Genomic DNA, 20,199 nt, shown 5'->3' on the forward strand with positions numbered 1-20,199 from the left:
AAATTAACCGCCTCAGAGGAGTGAACCAATGAGGAATAAGTGTGATAGAGTTTCGAGATATCGATAGTCTCGATGCTTGTCCTTTTTGTACTAGAACGGAAACAAACGCGCCCTATAGCGCGTTCTAATTACAAAAACCATAATTGAAAATTTAAAAATTAAATGAGTTCTGAATTCAAATTAGCCGCGTCAGATGACTGAACCAATGAGGAATAAGTGTGATAGAGTTTCGAGATATCGATAGTCTCGATGTTTGTCGTTTTTATGACAGGAAGATAGGATAAGAGGACTGTCCTTTTTATAGTAAGACAATAGGAAAATTATTTTTTTTTTCTGTGGTCTATTTCTTCATGAATTCATTATTTCTTGTGGTCTGACTTTTGCATTGCGAATACACAATATTCGGGTTCATAATGGAATAAAAATATCGACATTTCTATTATCCAATTTCGTTTAACCGAAAATTTTAATCAAAATAAATAAATTTTTGGGAGATTTTTGGTGAGATTTTTCTGGAAGATTTTTGTTTAGGGAAATAACGCCTAGGACCCATTTAAAAATATCATAAAACGAAAAAATGTCTAAAATAAAGGGGGAAAACTGTTCGTTGAATCGGAGACACGGGAAGACCGAGGCATGATGGGAAGAGCCGATGGTGTGAAACACCCCCTAGTACGTCAGGCCCAAAACAAGGACCCCACAGAGTGAGTAGAGAGTCAGAGGACAATTAGACTTTTGGGCCTTGACCTCCGAACACACTCCCTCGACCCCCCCCCCCCCCCACCCCCCCCCCCCCCCCCCCCCCCCCCCCCCTCACACATCATCGTTTATATATTGTCGGTATATTCTTATCGCATAATTTATGAAGCTTGAATCATATTTTTATTATATTTGACTTATTAAATAATATTCTTTAAATAATCGATAAAAGTTATCACTATAAAAATAAAAATATTGCGGTAGGACAATATAAAAAATAAATAAACCTTTGAATTATGATTGAATGTGTGATATCTTTACGGAACACTGAGAAAAAACATCCTAGAGTTGAGTATCTAGATCGGTTTCATCTAATTCGATTTTAAATTACATCAAATACTTTGGACTTGGCGCAAGAAATTGTCCGTTTCATACTCAAAATCCAGAAACAATCCACTCTATTTATTTTTTGAATTTTATTTTACTTTTTAATTTTTTTCTTTGCACGTAAATGATGTAATTCCTGCTACAATTATTTTTTTTTGTGATTTTCAGAATTTCTATTATTTATACATATTGAATAATTGGAAAGAATGTTTATGTACTTTCACTTGAGGGAAAGAGAGAGACTATGCAAGGACAAGAGACTACATATAAAACAAAAACCGAAGACTGTAATACATCATTCATCTCTGATTTGTATTCTGTGCCACTTAAAATTTGATCATGAATATATAAATGACGTTAATCTGATATTACTACATTAATATTAATAATGTTAAGACATTTTTTTTCTCACTGTATAATTTTTACGAGTCCCACCCATCCCACTTCTCCATCCCCTGTATTGCATTCCTATATCTGCCAAAGTAAAATTTCACTAGAGGAAAAAAATCTTTGGTCAGATACAGTCACATCTCTTTACCGAGTACTCGAGAATGAAACCAAAAAATTAAAAACGTTAAAAATTGGTACCAGTGAGGGTCGAACTCATTACTCTCCGCACATCACTCTGACGCCTTAATCACTTTGTTTTTTAATCTTTTTTTAATTCCGGTCAACGATCTCTTCATAGTATAAACAATAGTAAGAACTAGTTTGAAAAATATGAGGAATTAATTTCCTCTGTACTATGTTTATATTTATTATAATTACTCTATATCATTGGGTTGACGGAGGAAGATCCTGAACATCTCATTCTAAGATACAGTGGTCTAGACGAAATTCGATGGAAAATCCTCGGGACCCCATGCATGCAAGAATTACACGTCGATAGGGACGGGATCGATGGGCTCTACGAGTTAGCCCGTAGGTCACAGATCATCGACACCATCGACTAGACGGATGCGCTAAGCAGGGCGTAAAATGGCCGAAAGGTTGATTACACATCCTGATATATCAAGACCGTTTAAGTTATAACAAAGAGTCAAAGTCTATATCATTAGAGACTATATTATACCTGAACAATTAGGCTAATGCCATTGGTTGACGGTGAAATATTATTAATAATATTTTTCATCATAAGATTAAAAACTGTAATATCGTGATGTAATATTTTATCGCTGCGGTATTTAGAGTGGTCACCACAAAAATTTAATGCAGAGTCACTTACCGGTGTTAAAACCGCGAGGGCAGAGATTATAATTATATTAATGAGATACAACATTGTTTTTCATTACTTTTGGATCACGGAGAAAAAAAGAGGACTGAACTCTCGTTGGAGGTCTTCCGATTTTATACTAAAACGCGTGGAAAAAACTGGGGACAATTCGTAGAAGAGTGGGTAGAGTCCAGTTAACGGTTTCGATAATATTTTTCATGTTTTGATGAAAAAAAAAAACCGAATCGTCAACAGTTTTGTGGATTAATTCCGTTATGCGACGAATTTTAATTTCCCCCGAGGACAGGGACGGGGTGAATAATTAATTCCATGTGCTCAATCAAGTGTTTATTTAGTCGGTAGTATTTATTATATCTCGTGATTATGATAGGTTTAGAAAAAATGTCAATCGATAGAATTCAGAAACAATTCTCAAATTTACTATTGACTGAAATTTCTATGAATTCATTCAATTTTTATGGGATAATCAGACAGAATTCAGGAATTCATTCCGAATTTTTGGGCGTTGATTTTTTTACAGTCTGGGAAATATTCAGAAGTTCCTGTTGTCAAACCAATGATGTCTCGAGGAACGTTTTGATTTCAGTTTTGGCGCAACTCCAGGCTTCAGCCAAATGGTGCATTTATTTTCAGGATTCATGGGACTTCCTTTGGGGCAATTGAAGACATTTGCGAATTCCTGAGTATTAGAGACACTTCCGATCACTCGGAATTCCGCTGGACTATGGGTATCGAAAGCCTCTGCCTTCAGTTTGTCGAATTGCGGAGTTGATACGTCGCAATATGTCTGAAAACAATTCAAATCACAAAAATAATTGTCAATTGTCAATTAAAAAAATAACAATTCCCATAATTAATTTATAACTCAAAATCACAGAAAATTATTGATGATTCATTCAATTTTTATGCACAATTCATTCATTAAATTTCCCTCTTCGATTTTTATTTATGAATAAACGAAAGAAATCATTATTTCAGTAATTATAAATGAACAGTTACTTTTCGTGATTAAATTTAATTGACCATTCATGGAATAAATAGCACAATGGTAGTCCGAAAGAATATATCCCTCAACAAATTGGAAGCTCTATTGATGCTTGAAGTGTTCTGTATGATTTTCTGAATAATAAGTGTCTGGAATAGTTCCCCCAATAATTATAAAACTAAAATTGAGCTAATCCCCATGTTTACATGAAGGATTGGACTTGATACTAAGAGACGATAATCACAGCGTAACACCAAACTGAGTCTAGACTCTAGAATATGCCCTTCGCCAGGAGTCTATTTTCAGATATGCTGATACAAATATCAACAAACATTTCAAATTCTTAATTTAATTACAAAATCGCTGCAGGAAGGACAGCCGCGTGTTTACACCGATATCAATCGTCTAAGTTAACGCAAAAGGTGATTAAGAGTCTCCTTGGTGAATGGCACTGCTTCTGTGTGAGCAAACAATATTATTACTCTTTGGGTTGTCCCTGGTCTTTAAACGCACCGACATGTGTTGTCGTTGGGGCCAATAACCGCTACGTCCTCGTCGTGGCCCTGGGTAATGCAAAGAGCGGTATATAAATTTCAACGTATGAAGGAAACTATTTGTTTCGCCTAAAAACGGTTCGCAGATTTAGAACCAGAGGGTGAAAAACTATCGACTCAAGTGGAAGTCAAGGTCAATTTCTAAGAGGGAGGGGGCGGAGAGGAAGTACTGGACATTTATAATAAAAATATTTTCTTCCCACCATTAAATCTGGCAATCGTTGCGTAAATACTCCATAGAATTTGCTAATGCCAAATATATTAGCTTGTGGTTGGTAAATATTATTGGCTAATGAATTTTCTTTTCTCAGTGTCTGGTCTTGCTTCTCTAGTCATCTACCTAACCCGGGTCTGCCTCAACGTTCGACGTTCGACTCATATCGGTATAGTGCGCCGGTATGAAACGATTTCAGTAAGAGAGTTACGACTTTGTAATCTCGCGCTACTTTAGGCGGACCAATAAGGAAGCATGGCTTCATGATTTCGAGATTTTCGAGATAATCGATTGTGTCAAGCGTGTTCCTTTTAGAATAGGATGGGTTCCAGTGGTGAAAGGATTCTATTTTTTCGGCAATCTAAATATATGTTGTGAAATAGATGACTTTTTCCGTAAAAAGAATAGTCTAGCATCAACCAATAATTATATTAGAGTTTATTATTAAAAAAATCATAGGGAACACTTGAGGCATCAGCAGAGCTACCAATTTGTTGAGGGACCTATTCTTTCCCGTTGTTAGCTGAATTTATTTTCTATGATTGCAGAATGAATCATGAGAAGTGGAATTTTTAAAATAATAAATACAAACCCCTCCAAGAGATATGAAGAACATCTGCTCGTCAGTGAATTTTTCAAACCCAGGGAGTTTAAGCTCTCCATTTGGTTTTTTAATCATTCTCATTTTCTTGTAGGCATTAACGACAGATTGAAGACCTGTGATGTCTGCTATATTTTCACCTAGGGTCAGCCAACTCATTGAAGGTTCCCCTGATAAAAGTTTATTTTCCCTTTTTAAATGAAATTGCACCACCGGAGGGAGTGTCTGCCCTTTGTAATAGTTATCGTACTGATCGACGATGCATTGAGCTCTCTGGAAGTACATCTTCAACATCGCTTCATCTAGCAGCGGCTCTTTGGCATTCGCTGCCTTCTTGACTCCTGGAGTAATTTTTAAAAATGGAATGAGAATTCTGGAGAATGAAAAACAGAGTTCAAAGGATTAAGGATTAGACTCAAAATTTTCTTTTTTATTTTTGTTCTTTTCATGATTCTTAAAGTTCTGTTTTTATTCAGAGGGTGAGACGTGATGGAATCAATTGTCAGAAGAGAGAAGAATTTAATTTAGGAAAAAACTCCATTCGGAAGAAGAATGGAAAAAATATTTTATTTCAAACCCTGAAGTGCTTACCCGTGTCGTCAAAACCGTGACCCATCTCGTGTCCAACAACACCTCCAGCAATCCCGTAATTCACGTAACTGAAAAGATTCAAATCGTCTTGAGACTGGCACAAATAACTGAAATAATATATCCAAAAAGGAATGAGCAATTTGAAAATTCCAATGTAAAAACACTCAGAATCTTTAAATCGACTTCTACCAAAACTTCACTAGAACATGTTTTTACTTCCCATAGAAAGAATTGTCTTTAGTTGATCTTTCGATTTTCAAATTTTGATTGCGAATCATTCGGAATGTTATGAAATGTGACGAAATTATGCTTTTAAGGTGGTTGTCGCGCGACAGTCTCTGTAAAAAGTTTATCCGCTGTAAAACGGGCCAGTTTAGAACACAATCTTTTAGCGGTATATAGTCTCACTTGATTGATTGCATTGTGCATGGATAGCTAAAGCATAACTATATATTTTCCATATTAACTATTTTCAATTATATAAATTTATGAATTTCCGATAATTATATTCCGTAAACCAAACGGTCAATCGATTTGATTTTTTTTTCTGTATTTCCTCCCACGATGTATATTCCACGTTTTTTTTTATTTCTGAAACTGTCGAGCCGTTGATTTTTAAAAAATTCTAATCGGCAAAACTCCATTTAAACACGTGTTAAATCACTCGAATTTCAAAAATTTATATCTCAAGTTCAAAACGGTCAATTGCAAACGAAAAAGGCTCATTTTGTTGCTAATTTTTCAAACTATTCACCATAAAATTTTTAACGAAAATTGTCGAAAAAAAATTCTACGCGACAACAACCTTAAGGTGCTATCTGTAAATATGTGTGTGGAGATTTAGATTTTCCATCATTAACTTTTAGAAAATTCAATATAAATACTTTTGAAATTGACAGATAAACATTAAAAATGTTAGCTTATGATTACTTTGAATGAGTCTCAGTTCATTTCACTGCATTTATTGTTTCAGCTCGAACGTTCCAGTCGTTCCTGATATATAACCATTTGTTTAAATTTCGCTCTTCTTCATTGCCGCATCAATAATGACAGGAATTCAATTTTTTTTCGAAAATATTCATCTTGATGGACTCCTTCTAGATCAACCATCTCATAATACAGATTTGATCAATTGCGTTATTGTTGAATATGTGGACATACAGCATTATCAGCGCAACTGGATTATCTTGACCAAGTAATGACATATAAATAATTAAATATTTAAAGAAGACACCCATATGTAGCCAAAATTGATGGTTTTTCATTGTTCTAGCAAAGTGACTATCGGATAAACGTGAAAAAATATAACGTTTTTGCTTTTTGCCATTATTCAATGAGTCACAAATTTTCAAAGTGATGCGAACATTTATCCGTGTTTTTTCTAAATTTTTGGAAAGAATCACGAAACTGTGGCAAAAATGCGTGAAAGTCATCGCACCATTACGAAACTTTGTGAGGCATTGAATAATGACAAAACGCAAGAAAGTTATATTTTTTTGCATCTATTGCTTGGGTATGCAATAAATGTAATTTAAGATGTGATGTGATTTGAGTGAATGTAGAGGGCAGATTCAAACCGAGTTCCGACGTGTGTTAGTCGTAATCATTGTAATCGCTTAGATCACATAGTGAAGGTAATAAACTTTTATAGTTAAATATCTATAAACTATTGGTGGGATTACTTATTTACTTGCTGTGGTTTTATTTACAGGATAATGCTAAAATGAAATTTGGGTCATAATTAAAAGGGACCGAAGATAATCTTTGGCTCTAACTCTAGTTCTTGGGAAAAACCGCGCCAAGTTGGTCCTTCCTCTACTGATTTTTTTATTTTCATTATTGAATCCTTCTAATCGAGTCGTAGCACTATTCTTGGTGTTTTCATCTACATTTTCCGAGTTTTTTTTTTATTTCTAGGAACGCCATATTTTGGCAAAATACGAGTTTCTTACGGAATCAATTGAGCGAAACTTTTACTTGGCTCAGTTTTTTTTTACAAAAACAGTTTTTGTCATTTTGGGCCTACACGGTTCGAGGTATTTCGATTCGGGCGAAATTGTTTTTGTGGTTCTAATTTCATATTAAGGACAAGATCTACTGCGCACTTCATGCGTCGAATTTGAATTTGGCGGTTCGAATTACCCAATGAGGAATTAGTCCTACGCGTTACGAGATATTTCGACTCGGGCGAACTTCATTTTTGTGTTTTTACTTGCATAATAAGGATCCCCCACTGAGGGGACAACACAATATTTTGGAAATATTGCCGCTTATCCGTTATTTCGTTAAAAAAATTGTGCGCACGACAACTCAATAAAAAATTAAGATATGAGATATTCCATTTTTTGTGTCGCCTTTTTTTGAAGATAACAGTACAAATTATTCAATTAAATTTCTTGATATGATTACTCACTCGGGTACGTTGTGACCGAAAATCGGAGGTTGAAAATCAGCTGCCGGTACATCTACGGAATAAAAAGCAAATAATAATAAATGTGAAATATTCAATTAAACAAAAACGTTCTATTTTTGCTTCCGAATTGATAAATTGTAATTTCAATTACAATTTATCTATAGAATGTTCTAAAACGCGAAAAACCGATATTTAACCATACGCATATAGCATATGGTTAAATTTCTTCTACCAGATAACCTCGGGCAATTGTCGATTATACTTTTCCTCTCGTATACCCTTTCGGGTCTTTACGATTTGTTCCCTTCCCACCTCCCAACCTCCTGTACCGCATTTGCCGGAGGGAGGGAAAAACCTCATTCGAGGGGAAAAACCTGCCCTGGTACAGTCGTCCTTTTGACAGGACTACCGGTCGACAGTGAAACTGTGAGATTAGAGCACTATAAATTTTGACCGCCGGTGCCCGGGATCGAACCCGGATCGTTGGCATGCTAGTCTAGCACTCTAACCGCACGGCCACTACCGTCGGTTAATTGTCGATTATACATTAATCTGATCAATAATTTGCCAAAAAATCTAAAACATTTGAATTGTGGCTATATATGGGCGAAGAACATCCGTGCACTCCGTGCGCCGGATTTGAATTTGACGGTTCGAGTTGACCAATGAGGAATTAGTCCTACGCGTTCCGAGATACTTCGACTCGGGCGAACTTCATTTTTGTCTTTCTACTTTCATAATAAGGACGATACCTATCGCGCACTCCGTGCGCCGGATTTGAAATCGGCGGTTCGAGTTGACTAATGAGAAATTAGTCCTAGAACTTCATTTTTGTGATTGTACTTTCATAACAAAGAACGATACCACAGCGTTCAGGGCTACCCAGGGTCACCAGGGGGATGCAGCTGCTATGAACACCACAAAGATCATGTATGATCTGGTCTCCATCTTCAACTAGTTGCGCCCGATTTGTTGGTTAGTGGCTAGTCAAGGTATCGAATAAATTTTATCAAAAATTTAGTTGGTATTGCTTCCCCTTTCCAAAAAAGTTGATCGAATCCAGCTAAAATCTCAAATCGTTCTTTCACCTTCAAAAAATCTTTGGATTCAATATAATCCCAATAGATTCCTCGGTCTCATATAAAAAAATAAATTAAATAACCAAATCTCAAAATTATTTAAACAATTACTATAGTAAATATATTTACCCAAAGTATTTATATCAAATCGGTACACAGCGTTGAGGGCGAGGGCATTTAGATGCCAGCTGCAAAAAAATCAATCACTCAATTCTAAAAATCGAGTAAAATATGATTTTAATAATTTTACTCACGTGTCTGGATCTTTATACCCTAGAAATTTGCGGATCGCCAATTTTTTCTCGTACCTGTCGTAGCTCAAAACGTTGTCTAAGAGCTCATTGCCGATTGTCAGCTGCAGGTAATTAATTATCATTAACAATTTTCCCAGAGCAACACTAATTGCTAACTCACCCCCTTGTAGTAATTAACAACAGCTGTTGTATTTTTGTACCAATCCGGAAATCCCATCAGAGTCTTCATATTCTCGAGTTTTTCTAGTGCAGATTCTCTTGCCTCTGGAGTCAACCATTCCGCGCTCTTTATTTGATGCTTCAGCTCTGCTTTTATATTTTTCATCATTTCGGTTGCCTGAGGGTTGATAACAATTATAAATAGTTGTATCGAGTGATGGTATAAATAAATATTGGTATAAATGGAATATTTACAGCTTTTGCCGTTTTCTCTTGATAATATTTATTCACAAAAGCATATGCTGCTGCGTTCGTCATTTCCATTTTCTCCACACACTCGAACCATCTGCAACCCAATTCCATTCAATTCACAGAAATCGAGAATCTCAATTGTAATTTTAAAAAATAGAGGAACATACTTTGGAGGCCTTGCAGTAATTCCGATTTCATTTTTAGCCAAATTGAAAATTATTTCCTCTAGTTTTTTTGTTGTGTACCCCATGTAGCGACTCACGAATTTCCAGTGGATGTAGTTAACTGTAAAAATAAAAATATTTTTAATTTCCATTGAGTCGTTCCCAAATTTTGGAAATTGACAGTTCAAAAACTTCAATAACTGATAAATTATTTTGAAAAATTGAAAGAATTCTGTTCTATTCCTAATTTTCGTCAAATAATCCCTATTTTTTAAAAGTATTATTTTAAATTATTTAAAGTAATTCTAGTTTTTTGTCATTATCAGGGATTCTCCAATTTTTAATAATTATAATAACTACTATTTGCATGATAATTATTATTACTAAATATTTAAGGGGATCCCTTATGACAGAAAAAAGTTTGAATACGATTTTTAATTTTTTCTATTACAAATCAATTAAGGTTACAATAAATAAATGATAAATAAATTTTTATTTTATTACCTATTGTTCTTTTATCCGTGGATCGTAATATTCTCCGCAGCAAAAGGAAATATCGTTTTTCACTTATCGAAATTGTTACGTCGCCATTAATTTTCGTATTAGTGATATCAAAGAATTGTTGAATAACACTTCTCCAGTCGATCTAATGAATATAAATATATAAATATAAATATAAATATATGGATAATAATGGGAAGACTTATGACCGAAACAGCCCCACACGTGGATCAGCCCCACAGAGAAAAAGGGCCTTATCTGTGGGGCTGACCTCACACCCTGGACGAACTGGTGACCACTCAGACTCTTTAATGAAGTCTCGAGCAAGCAACATTGGACATTAACAACCTAGCTTACATTATATCGAGTCTTTAACTAAAGTTTAATTGTTAACAATAAATGAAAGATTGAATCATCCAATTAAATTGTTGGCGATATAATTTAATTTACAATAATTCATGAATTAATTGATGAAATTACTACCTGAGCTTCGGGTTCTTTCATTGATTTAGCTCTTGCATTCCACCATTCGACAAGAGAATCGAGGGAAGAGTCATCATCTAGATCCTCCTCACCCGCCGTGTCTTTTGATTTCCAGGGTTTACCCTTGAATGCCTGAGAGGAAATATAATTCAGATTTTATTGAACGAATTTATTGATGAATCTTAATGAATTTATGAGCATCCATTCGGCGAGAATTATGTACCTCAGAGATTGACTTCTCGAATTTTAAGAGATTGGTGATGTCATTTTCCAACTGCTCCTCTGAAACGTCAGCTTTCGTGTGATCGATGAACAATTGCACGACACTTCGAAGGGTTTGTTCATAAATAGCGCCTGCTGTATAATTCCGGTTTTCTACGGGGATATTTTTCATCAGTGGTATATCAGGAGTTGCAATCTGAAATTATGAGAAATGAGTATATTTTCTTTCACTCGTATACCCTTTCGGGTTTTTCCGATTTGTTCCCTTCCCACCCCCCAACCCCCAGTACCGCATTTGCTGAAAGGGAGGGAAAACCTCATCTGAGGGAAAAACCTGCCCTGGTACAGTCGTCCTTTTTGACAGGACTCCCGCTCGGCAGTGAAACCGTGAGATCAGCGCTATATATTTTTGACCGCCGGTGCCCGGGATCGAACCCGGATCCTTGGCATGCTAGTCCAGCACTCTAACCGCACGGCCACTACCGTCGGTGAGAAATGAGTAATATTTTTAATGAAAATTATTGTAGTTCAGTAGAAATTTTTCTTTATCACAAATTATTGCTAGGAAGACATCCACACACTTCGAGCTTCGAAACTCGACTAATTAAACAAAGGTCCCAGAGACTCTGGGACGAACCTACAAAGGTCCCATTATTTTACTGGTCTTTAGGCTGAAAACCGAATGTCGGTAATGGGGAGAATAAGGCCCTCAATATTGGGCCTTGGAAGCTGTACTGATTCCTATAGTGTTCACCATTACCTTCCAAACAAAGAACTCTAATACTTTTTTGGCGGAAGTTTACGATTGAAAAGTGATTCGAAAAAAAAGTGAATTTAGAAAATTAATTGTTGAGTTTTCACGTGTGTATCAATCACCAGTGTGAGTATCTGATAGTTGATAAACACGTGATAACAACGATTAATTTTCAAAATGAATTTATGAATTTTTAACATTTATAAAAATTATACATCTCCAGTCATATTATTAATATGGGGCCTGCGGCGCACTCCATGTGCCGAGTTTGAATTCGGCGGTTCGAGTTGACCAATGAGGAATGAATCCTACGCGTTTCGAGATATTTCGACTCAGGCCAACTTCATTTTTGTGTTTCTACTTTCATAATAAGGACGAGACCTACTGCGCATTCCGTGCGCCGAATTCGAATTTGGCGGTTCGACTCGACCTATAAGAAATTAGCCCTACGCGTTTCGAGATATTTTGACTCTGACGAACTCCATTTTTGTGTTTCTATACTTTCATAATAAGGACGAGACCTACTGCGCATTCCGTGCGCCGAATTTGATTTTGGCGGTTCGACTCGACCAATAAGAAATTAGTCCTACGCGCGTTTCGAGATATTTCGATTCTGACGAACTTCATTGTTGTGTTTCTACTTTCATGATTAGGATTATAAATTTATAAATCCATATCTTTAGAAGGGAGGGGTGAGAAGTCGCGTACATCTACAAATCATTCATCATAGAAGATAAAGCGACATGAAGTTGGTAAGTTCATACGTGAAACCTACACGGAGAGAAATATTTAGTAAAAATTACGGAACTTTCAGTTCACTTACCGATTACGGAGTTGATTCGAAAAATTTAAGTGACGGTATCTCTATTTTTCACCGATAATTCAGATAAAAATTACGGAACACCGCGAAAAAATTCCGTGACTTTAGATAAAAATTACGTGGCAGTTCCGTAAAATTTCCGCCAACCACATTTCGCTCCAGAATTACGGAAAATACACGTAATTTTTATTGAATATTTCTCTCAGTGTAGGTTGTAAACTACACATCAGGAAACTTTTGGAAATGGTGGTATTGTTCATTTACATTTCCCGAATTTTCCAATTCTCTCGATTTGATCAAGAGCCATCGCAGATAATATATCGAATTTCGCGTGTAACGTTAAAAAAAATAGCAACTCCGTTAAAAAAAAATCCATAATAATGTTAATTATCCTCCCAAATACTCCCGCATTTCATTTTCATGACGTAATCATCGAATACGTGATCCAAAATAGCAACAAGAAAATGGGAATCACAGAAAAAATGACTAACGGTGTATTTTTAATCAATAGAATAATTAATTAAATAACTGAATAATTCAGATAATTTATATGGCAATGAAAGTATAGTCGAGGGAAATACTCACTAGGATTTTCCCTTGGGAATCATCATCCCTCATTTGTCTGGACGGTATTATGTCGTAAAAAGTGAATTCTCCCATCAAACGCGCGTAATTCGCCTCTATTTCTTGCCAGGAAAGATCATCGTCATTCCATTCCTCAGCATCCATGATCATTGGCCATCCCCCATTTTGCATGATGATGGATTCCAGAGGTCGTATTCCTCTCGCCTCCCGAGTCTCTGTTTTTTTTCAATCAATTAATCAATTAAATAAAAATCAAACTCATTAATAAACTCCACTTATTAACCCCGCGAATTCCCTTCTTCAATCGGAAATTTCTCCGGATCCATGGGAGATACGAAAATTATCATCGGAACCTTTTTTGTAGGACATAAAAAATTCTAGGAAAAAGGTTATTTCAACTATTTCGATATATCCCATAGATTCCGAGAAATTTCGGGAAGAATCACCACTCTTTTGCGAAATGAATTACCAATTTGGGCTTAATGCAATCTAATTACTCGGGACAATTAATTAAGAATAATTTAGGAAATTTAGTAATTACCTGAATCCATGCAAGATCTAAACCATTTTTTTGCTTGTCGAACCGGAAGAATATCCTCTGGACTAGGCTCTGACTGCAGTGTATCTGAATAATTCATTTATTTAAAATTTTTCAATTTATTTATTTTCTTTTTCAGGAATTCCTTGATGCATTAATTATCTCAATGACTAATTACTGATTTCTATTAATTTGAGGGATTGTCGATTGGTTTGCAAGGATTTTACCTCGGATCCGCTGCTGGAGAGTGTAATAAAAAACTCTGTAGTGACTCCAACTGGGTTCATACGGTGGAATTTTTTTTTTCGCAACCCAATTTCCGCAGGAGAATTCATAGAAGTTCTTGCAAGGATCAGCAGAAAGGTTCATGCTCTCCGAAAATAGAGATGAGATCTGTCGGCAATCGTTTGAGTCGCAGACTTCACCTCCTGAGGCTCCAGGAATTTCGTTCTCTTCTGGATCTTCCAGCCATGGCCTTGGAAATTTCCGGCGATGTCTTGATGAAACTGATGACAAAATCGCCAGGACTATCCTGATGAACAAATTGCGAGGCAATTATGACAAATCTCCACTAGGCAAAAAGAATCCCTAGCCTGGTGTTAAAAAAAAATGCCAACTCCTCGATAAAATTTTTGCTTAACTCTTCAGTAATTATTCTTTCGGAAATATCTACGAAAGTAAGAGAGATAATGAAATTCTTGTCCGAACCTTTCTTGTAGAGAAAATCGAGAGGTACAAAAAAGGTCATTACAATGATTTCGGTATCTCCCATTGTTTTAGAGATATTTGTGAGAAACTTAACATTTTTGTTTTACACTTCGCTATGAATTGAAAAATTGTCTCGTTTATTTATTTACAATAATTCCTTCACTCCCGCCATTGGAATATGGAATGGTCAAGGGACTTCAACTAATTAACAATTTGCGCAGAGAATTTTTGCCTTAAGTAACTGTGGGACCGGAAGGCCTCGGCCTTCAATATATTTTTAATAATCTATCCAATACGTAATATCCCCATCGACACTTCCATCGTTTCTGGCAGGATGAGATATCACTTGTACTTTATCATTATTCTATGCAATAGCGAGATTACATTCTCACATTTTATATTACAATTAACTATTCCCTTGTATTTCCCTATTTTTTATTAAAATTATCAAAAAATTTTCATCTCTTATTGTGAAAAATTCAAATGATTCCATGAATTCATGAACTCATCTTTAATTATCATTTCAATACAGGAATTATCGATTCGTAATTGTGCATGTAATGTTAGCAATTTATTTTCTTTATAAACTAAAAAACTAAACTTGTCCATATATGTATACCCTTTCGGGCTTTTACATTTCCCATCCCCAGTTCCCCCTGTACCGCAATTACACCGAGGGCCGAAGGGAAAACCTCATGGGAAAAAACCTTGGCCAGGTACAGTCGTCTCTTTCGAGACTACCGCACGTACGATGAAACCTGTGCAAGTTAGAGCGAATTCTATCTCTAAAAAATCCCTGGCATTTCCCCGACTGGGAATCGAACCCACGAATCTCATGTGCCAACCCCCTACGCTCTAACCGCACTGCCACCGCACGTCGGTTTTATTTTGTTTATATTTTAATAAATTCAGTTTATCAATCTTTTCGATTTTTTTAATGATCCAATTTATTTTAGACAAATTGATTGTGAAGAAAAAGAGAGTTTAATTTTAGGGATTAGTTAATTAATTAGTTCATGCATTTTGGGAAATGAAAGGCAAAAACAGCTGAATATTTCATTTATATTCTCATATTTTATATTATAATTTATTATTCTCCAATTTTTCTTATTTTGTAGTTAAATTGTAAGAAATTTTACCTCTTATTAATAAAAATTCTAATCATTCACAAAAATTTCTGAACTCCTATTTAATTGTCTTTGTCATTGCGGCCACAATGACATAAAATAGCATCATAGCCACGGCGAAAAAAGTGATTCTGACTCATGCGCGTTATAATCCTCGTTTCCGACTCGGACTATAAAGTCGAATTCGTCAGATTCCCTTTTTCCGTCCTAGGCGTGAAAAATACTATTTCAATACAGGAATTATTAATTGGTAATTGTTAAATGTCAGCGATTTGTTTTGTTTCTATTTTCTATAAATTTTGTTTATTAATCATTTCAATATGTTTTTTGAGTCAATTTATTTTAATGAATGGAACAGGAAAAATAACATCGTCTAGATGTCAATTAATTTATAGATTTGGGGGATTTGAATTGAAATCAAATCAAAGGACAATTTAAATAAAATATTCGATTAATCTAATAATATCTGCAAACGGCTGGTTTTGCTCCAGCTGGGATTTGACCGCAGATGAGTTTTTTGAAGTTGACGAGAGCTGCGTTCTGGTTTGCAGAAGAATACACCTGAAATTTGACAAAATGGATTTTTATAACAAATGAAATACATGGCGAACCGCAGGATCGATTGCTTCACCCTATAATTATCCATCCTAATATAAAAATAACAAAGGAATGGATCTTGAAATATCTCGAATATGATCAAGTGTAAAATCGTAAGATGGAACGCTATACGAATTTCTTGTCTACTATGTAAGACGAAACTACTACGTCCTGGGACACTCAAAGATTTCGAATGAATGCCCGTGCCGAGCAAATTTTGATCTTTTAAATATCGTATTGTTCTATGAAGAGATTATCAGTCGTTAACACTTTTTATGAAAATTGACAATTTTCTTGCAATATTTAGCAGCGAATTTCTTTTGAACCAGAAATGATAAAAATAAAAGGTAAACTAATCCGAAAAGTCTTTATAATTTCAAACAAATGTGCATATGAAATGCGCGGACGATTTCGTCCTATAAAAGCTAGAAGGACACCAAATTCCAAGTCACTCTCTCCATTTTTATTGTTACGGGACCTATCGCGCACTCCGTGCGCCGAATTTGAATTTGGCGGTTCGAGTTGACCAATGAAGAATTAGTCCTACGCGTATCGAGATATTTCGATTCGGGCGAACTTCATTTTTATGTTTCAACTCTCATAATAAGGACGAGACCTACTGCGCACTCCGTGCACCGAATTTGAATTTTGCGGTTCGGGTTGACCAATTAGGAATTAGTCCTACGCGTTTCGAGATATTTCGACTCGGGCGAACTTCATTTTTGTGTTTGAACTCACATTATAAGGACGAGACCTACTGCGCACTCCGTGCGCCGAATTCGAATTTGGCGGTTCGAGTTAACCAATGAGAAATTAGTCCTACACGTTTCGAGATATTTCGATTTGGGCGAACTTCATTTTCATGTTTCAACTTTCAAAAGAAGAATAAGAAGAAATATCATGCTCCCAAGATTTGAAAGAAACTGCATAAATCGGTCTATATGATATCCCCAACAAAAAATTAATTTCTCATCGATATTACAATTAAAAATCGAATATCCCAGAATCGACTATAAAATATACTTGATTCAAGTTTTTCTCCCTGCAACTTCCAAGACCATTCACAATGAAAATGAGAGAATTAAACAATCGATCAAAATAATGTTTTCATTCAGAAGCCAAAACAGAGACACTCACGTTATCAAGGACAATAGTGGGGACGAATGTCAGGGGTGGATTGAGAGAATGTGTTTTATCTCCATGAGCTACAAGAAGACGATCTCCATCAGTCGATTCCACGCAGTCATTTATGGTTTTCCTCATGTCAGGGTTCAATCCCACGTTCACAGTGCACTAAATTAAAAAAGTACTCAATTATTTTGAATGTCACATCCGATTTAGATTTTTATTTTGACTTGTACCCGGGGAACTGCTGTCGCGGCATTACTGCTGCTCATTACGCATTCAACTAAACTTATTGCAAGAGATTGTTTATTGTCGAAGTTGTCGGATGAGTTGAGGATTGAATTGAGAGCACAGGCTTGTGCTTTATTTCCTCGGCATTCAGCGGCTCCGTGTTGACAGCTGAAGAGCCATTTTCCATTTTCGTCCCGTCGGTGCTGAAGGATTGAATGAAAAGGTGAATTGATTTGATAGGTTATGCTGTTGGAATATTTGAGTACAGCTCTTTCATTGTCCTACAAAATTTACTTGACACCATCCTAAACATTCTGGAAAAACAGCTCTACTAAGGGACTAATTTACGATCAGTTGTACTCCGAACCCGAGACTGATTTAATCCTAAACATATGCTGAAATTTAAACAAAGGACTGTGTCCCTTTGAGTCATAAAATTGTTTTTCGGTTTATTCTTTTCCCTGAGAGAGTTTTTCCCTTCTATACTGAAGTCAGCATAAGTTTTAACATTGATTTTAGGAGTGGGGGACATGGTTATACTGAAGTCAGCATAAGTTTTAACATTGATTTTAGGAGTGGGGGACATGGTTACAAGTGGTAACTACGTGGAGTGGGGGTACCCAGAGAAGTAAAAACGTATGGTGACTTTAGTATACAAGTGGTAACTGCGTGGAGTGGGGGTACCCAGAGAAGTAAAAACTTATGCTGGCCTTAGTATAAACGAGACCGAACGCGCGCTCCGCGCACCGTTTGATTCCGTGGTGTTGATGATGACGTATAGCCAATTGACCAATGAGAAATAGGGTTACGAGTGAAAAGTCTTACGCATGAAGTTAGCCAATCTTACTCTCGCCCAAATTAATTTTGGTGTATCACCTTTTATAGATAGGATAGTTTTTAGTCTCTGGACAACGGTCCTCAAGTTAAGACGTGCCTTCCTCGTGCTAATAAAGAATAATCGATAAAGTATTTCACTGTGTCTTCGGTTTTATTTGTTCGCTTACACCCATATTCCAATATATGCTAAAAATTCTTTCACTTACAATGGCTTTTCCGTAGGGTACGAGGTTGATGTCCAGGTGATCCTTCAAGCCGTCGTACGATGTCGCCAATTGATTTACGATAAATCGAACGCTATCCGGACACAGGGACTCGTAATAGACGTCAACGGTGATGCACGGAGATGAGTTGCAAAAGGCCTCAGTCCTCTGGATTTAACAAAATTTTATGCAATCCGTCTTTATAATTTTTCACTGAAATTTCAATTGACTTGTGGTCATTTTCGGAATTCTCTGGTAAGTGACCATTTGGAATTTCTCAGAGAAAAACTGAAGGGAAAACAGAGGGGAAACTGAAGTGCACGTCAATCATGAGCAATTATGTTGTAATCATGGTTATTAAGAATATTTATGATGAATGATAACAATTAATATATTTTTTTTATACAAAAAGATTTCATGGAATTTTTGAATAGTAATTCTGTGATTTGAGAAAACAAATCCGGGAAACTGAAGATTTCAGTTCAATTATAATAATTTATTATAATCTATTATGATTATAATAAATTGTAATAGTCAATAATTTTATTAGAAGTCACATCTCCATACAATTTGCAAGGAATTTTTGAAATAGCAATCAATAATTTCCCACGAAAAATCCATGAAACAATAAATTTTTGTTCAATTACAATTAATTATAATCCATTACAATTCATAAAGAGATATTTTTCAATTTTTTAAAATCACCTTTCCCATTGAATATTCATCTCCATTTATTCGTTAAATAAAATCTGGCAGCAGATTTTATTTGTGCACATACAGATATCTCGGAGCAGAAATGGGCGACTACTTGAACTCTAAAACATACGCTAATCGGGTAGAGAAAAAATATATTGCACGAGGCGTGGAATTCCGTTGTCTCACCTACAAGAGCCAAGGCCTGAATATCCATCATATCACCAAAATATATGAAGTAATTTATCGTGAAATTCTAGAGTACGCCCATCCACTTCTATTCGCAAGACCTGGTACCCAAAAAATGATCAGCCTAGCCGAAAAATCCACCCTGAGGAAGATGACCAAACTAAGGCACCCAGACAACCCGCTCCACAACCCCTCAAACATATTCCCATATCAACACCTAAAATCAAACCAATAGCGGACAGTCTCAAGGCACTAACAACAAACTTCTCCGTAAACAAACCTGACCATATTCTCGACCTCTGTCAAATACGGCATCTCAACATCAGAACGCATTATAAATATCCCCAACACTCTCCCCTCGAAGATTTGAAACAAATAAAACAGAACTGCGAAAAATGGAACTCCTGGGGAGAGCTAGCGCACATTCTAGAGTAACAAAAACACCTCTGTACCTCTAATTCGTCAAATCACTATTACTTATGTCTAATTTTCATCACACTAAATAATATGTAAAAACTCAGCGATTAAGACTATAGGAAAAATACTTATTTTTATGTAGGTATATCATGCTCAAAAAATTTATATTATAAACAATCATATGTCATTCACCGGCTGAAGGCTCTCAGGCAATAGCCAGTTACCTCTTGCAATGATTAATCTTAGAAATAATACAAATAAAATGTGTTATCCTCAAAAATGCATCAGAAATTATCCTCACGTAAAGTTAAAAAATATTGTGGACTTACCGACGCGCAAAGCACCAAGAAAACAGAAACGACGTACTGTATCATTATGCGAGAGCTGATAATTCCTTTTCAAATCACAAATACAACTCGAAGACTCAACTCTGTGTCACTGGTGTCTCTTCTCGAAACGGATAAGAAAGTATTTGAAGTAGGGCGAGAGGATATCAGAGTAGAGTGGGAGATCACAGTAAAAGCGATAGCAATTATCACTGATCTTCTGGGTTCAATGGATCGAATTATTTCTTCCCATCCGG

The 20,199-nt window shown here is 35.8% G+C and overlaps 3 protein-coding genes across 3 annotated transcripts in view; all 3 read right to left on the reverse strand.

Moving 5' to 3' along the window:
• Positions 1–2,391, reverse strand: part of LOC105271339 (uncharacterized) — a 7,922-nt gene extending 5,531 nt beyond the window's left edge. The window contains exon 1 of the mRNA XM_011312818.1: positions 2,312–2,391. Coding sequence (XP_011311120.1) covers positions 2,312–2,365 — 54 coding nt within the window. The 5' untranslated portion in view covers positions 2,366–2,391. The remainder of the gene's footprint in view (positions 1–2,311) is intronic.
• Positions 2,392–2,632: 241 nt separating this feature from the next.
• On the reverse strand, positions 2,633–14,454 carry LOC105271321 (neprilysin-1). Its single transcript, XM_011312791.1, has 16 exons — positions 14,347–14,454; positions 13,717–14,021; positions 13,493–13,576; positions 12,952–13,166; positions 10,794–10,988; positions 10,571–10,702; positions 10,091–10,232; positions 9,590–9,707; positions 9,426–9,516; positions 9,172–9,348; positions 9,012–9,112; positions 8,887–8,945; positions 7,679–7,730; positions 5,266–5,333; positions 4,666–5,015; positions 2,633–3,107 (listed from the first exon to the last, which is right to left on the reverse strand). The coding sequence occupies exons 1-16, from the start codon at positions 14,367–14,369 to the stop codon at positions 2,853–2,855; spliced, it is 2,367 nt and encodes a 788-aa protein (XP_011311093.1). The 5' UTR covers positions 14,370–14,454; the 3' UTR covers positions 2,633–2,852.
• Positions 14,455–15,700: 1,246 nt separating this feature from the next.
• LOC105271322 (gamma-interferon-inducible lysosomal thiol reductase) lies at positions 15,701–20,182 on the reverse strand. Its single transcript, XM_011312792.1, has 5 exons — positions 19,946–20,182; positions 18,321–18,485; positions 17,283–17,480; positions 17,059–17,214; positions 15,701–15,885 (listed from the first exon to the last, which is right to left on the reverse strand). The coding sequence occupies exons 1-5, from the start codon at positions 19,988–19,990 to the stop codon at positions 15,781–15,783; spliced, it is 669 nt and encodes a 222-aa protein (XP_011311094.1). The 5' UTR covers positions 19,991–20,182; the 3' UTR covers positions 15,701–15,780.
• Positions 20,183–20,199: the final 17 nt, after the last annotated feature.

The sequence above is a fragment of the Fopius arisanus genome, unplaced genomic scaffold (genome assembly GCF_000806365.1).
Source record: "Fopius arisanus strain USDA-PBARC FA_bdor unplaced genomic scaffold, ASM80636v1 scaffold00107, whole genome shotgun sequence".
NCBI classification, from domain to species: domain Eukaryota; kingdom Metazoa; phylum Arthropoda; class Insecta; order Hymenoptera; family Braconidae; genus Fopius; species Fopius arisanus.

Excerpts from the sequence above, each read along its gene's own strand:
- LOC105271322 (XM_011312792.1), bottom strand. The coding sequence starts at position 19,990 with ATGATACAGTACGTCGTTTCTGTTTTCTTGGTGCTTTGCGCGTCG. Across the intron at positions 17,215-17,282 it reads CCGCGACAGCAGTTCCCCGG|TGCACTGTGAACGTGGGATT; the intron begins GTACAAGTCAAA and ends TTTTTAATTTAG. Across the intron at positions 15,886-17,058 it reads CCACTATTGTCCTTGATAAC|GTGTATTCTTCTGCAAACCA; the intron begins GTGAGTGTCTCT and ends GTCAAATTTCAG.
- LOC105271321 (XM_011312791.1), bottom strand. The coding sequence starts at position 14,369 with ATGGCGGGAGTGAAGGAATTATT. Across the intron at positions 9,349-9,425 it reads AAGAGAAAACGGCAAAAGCT|GCAACCGAAATGATGAAAAA; the intron begins GTAAATATTCCA and ends ATCAACCCTCAG. Across the intron at positions 5,016-5,265 it reads TCACGGTTTTGACGACACGG|GAGTCAAGAAGGCAGCGAAT; the intron begins GTAAGCACTTCA and ends AAATTACTCCAG.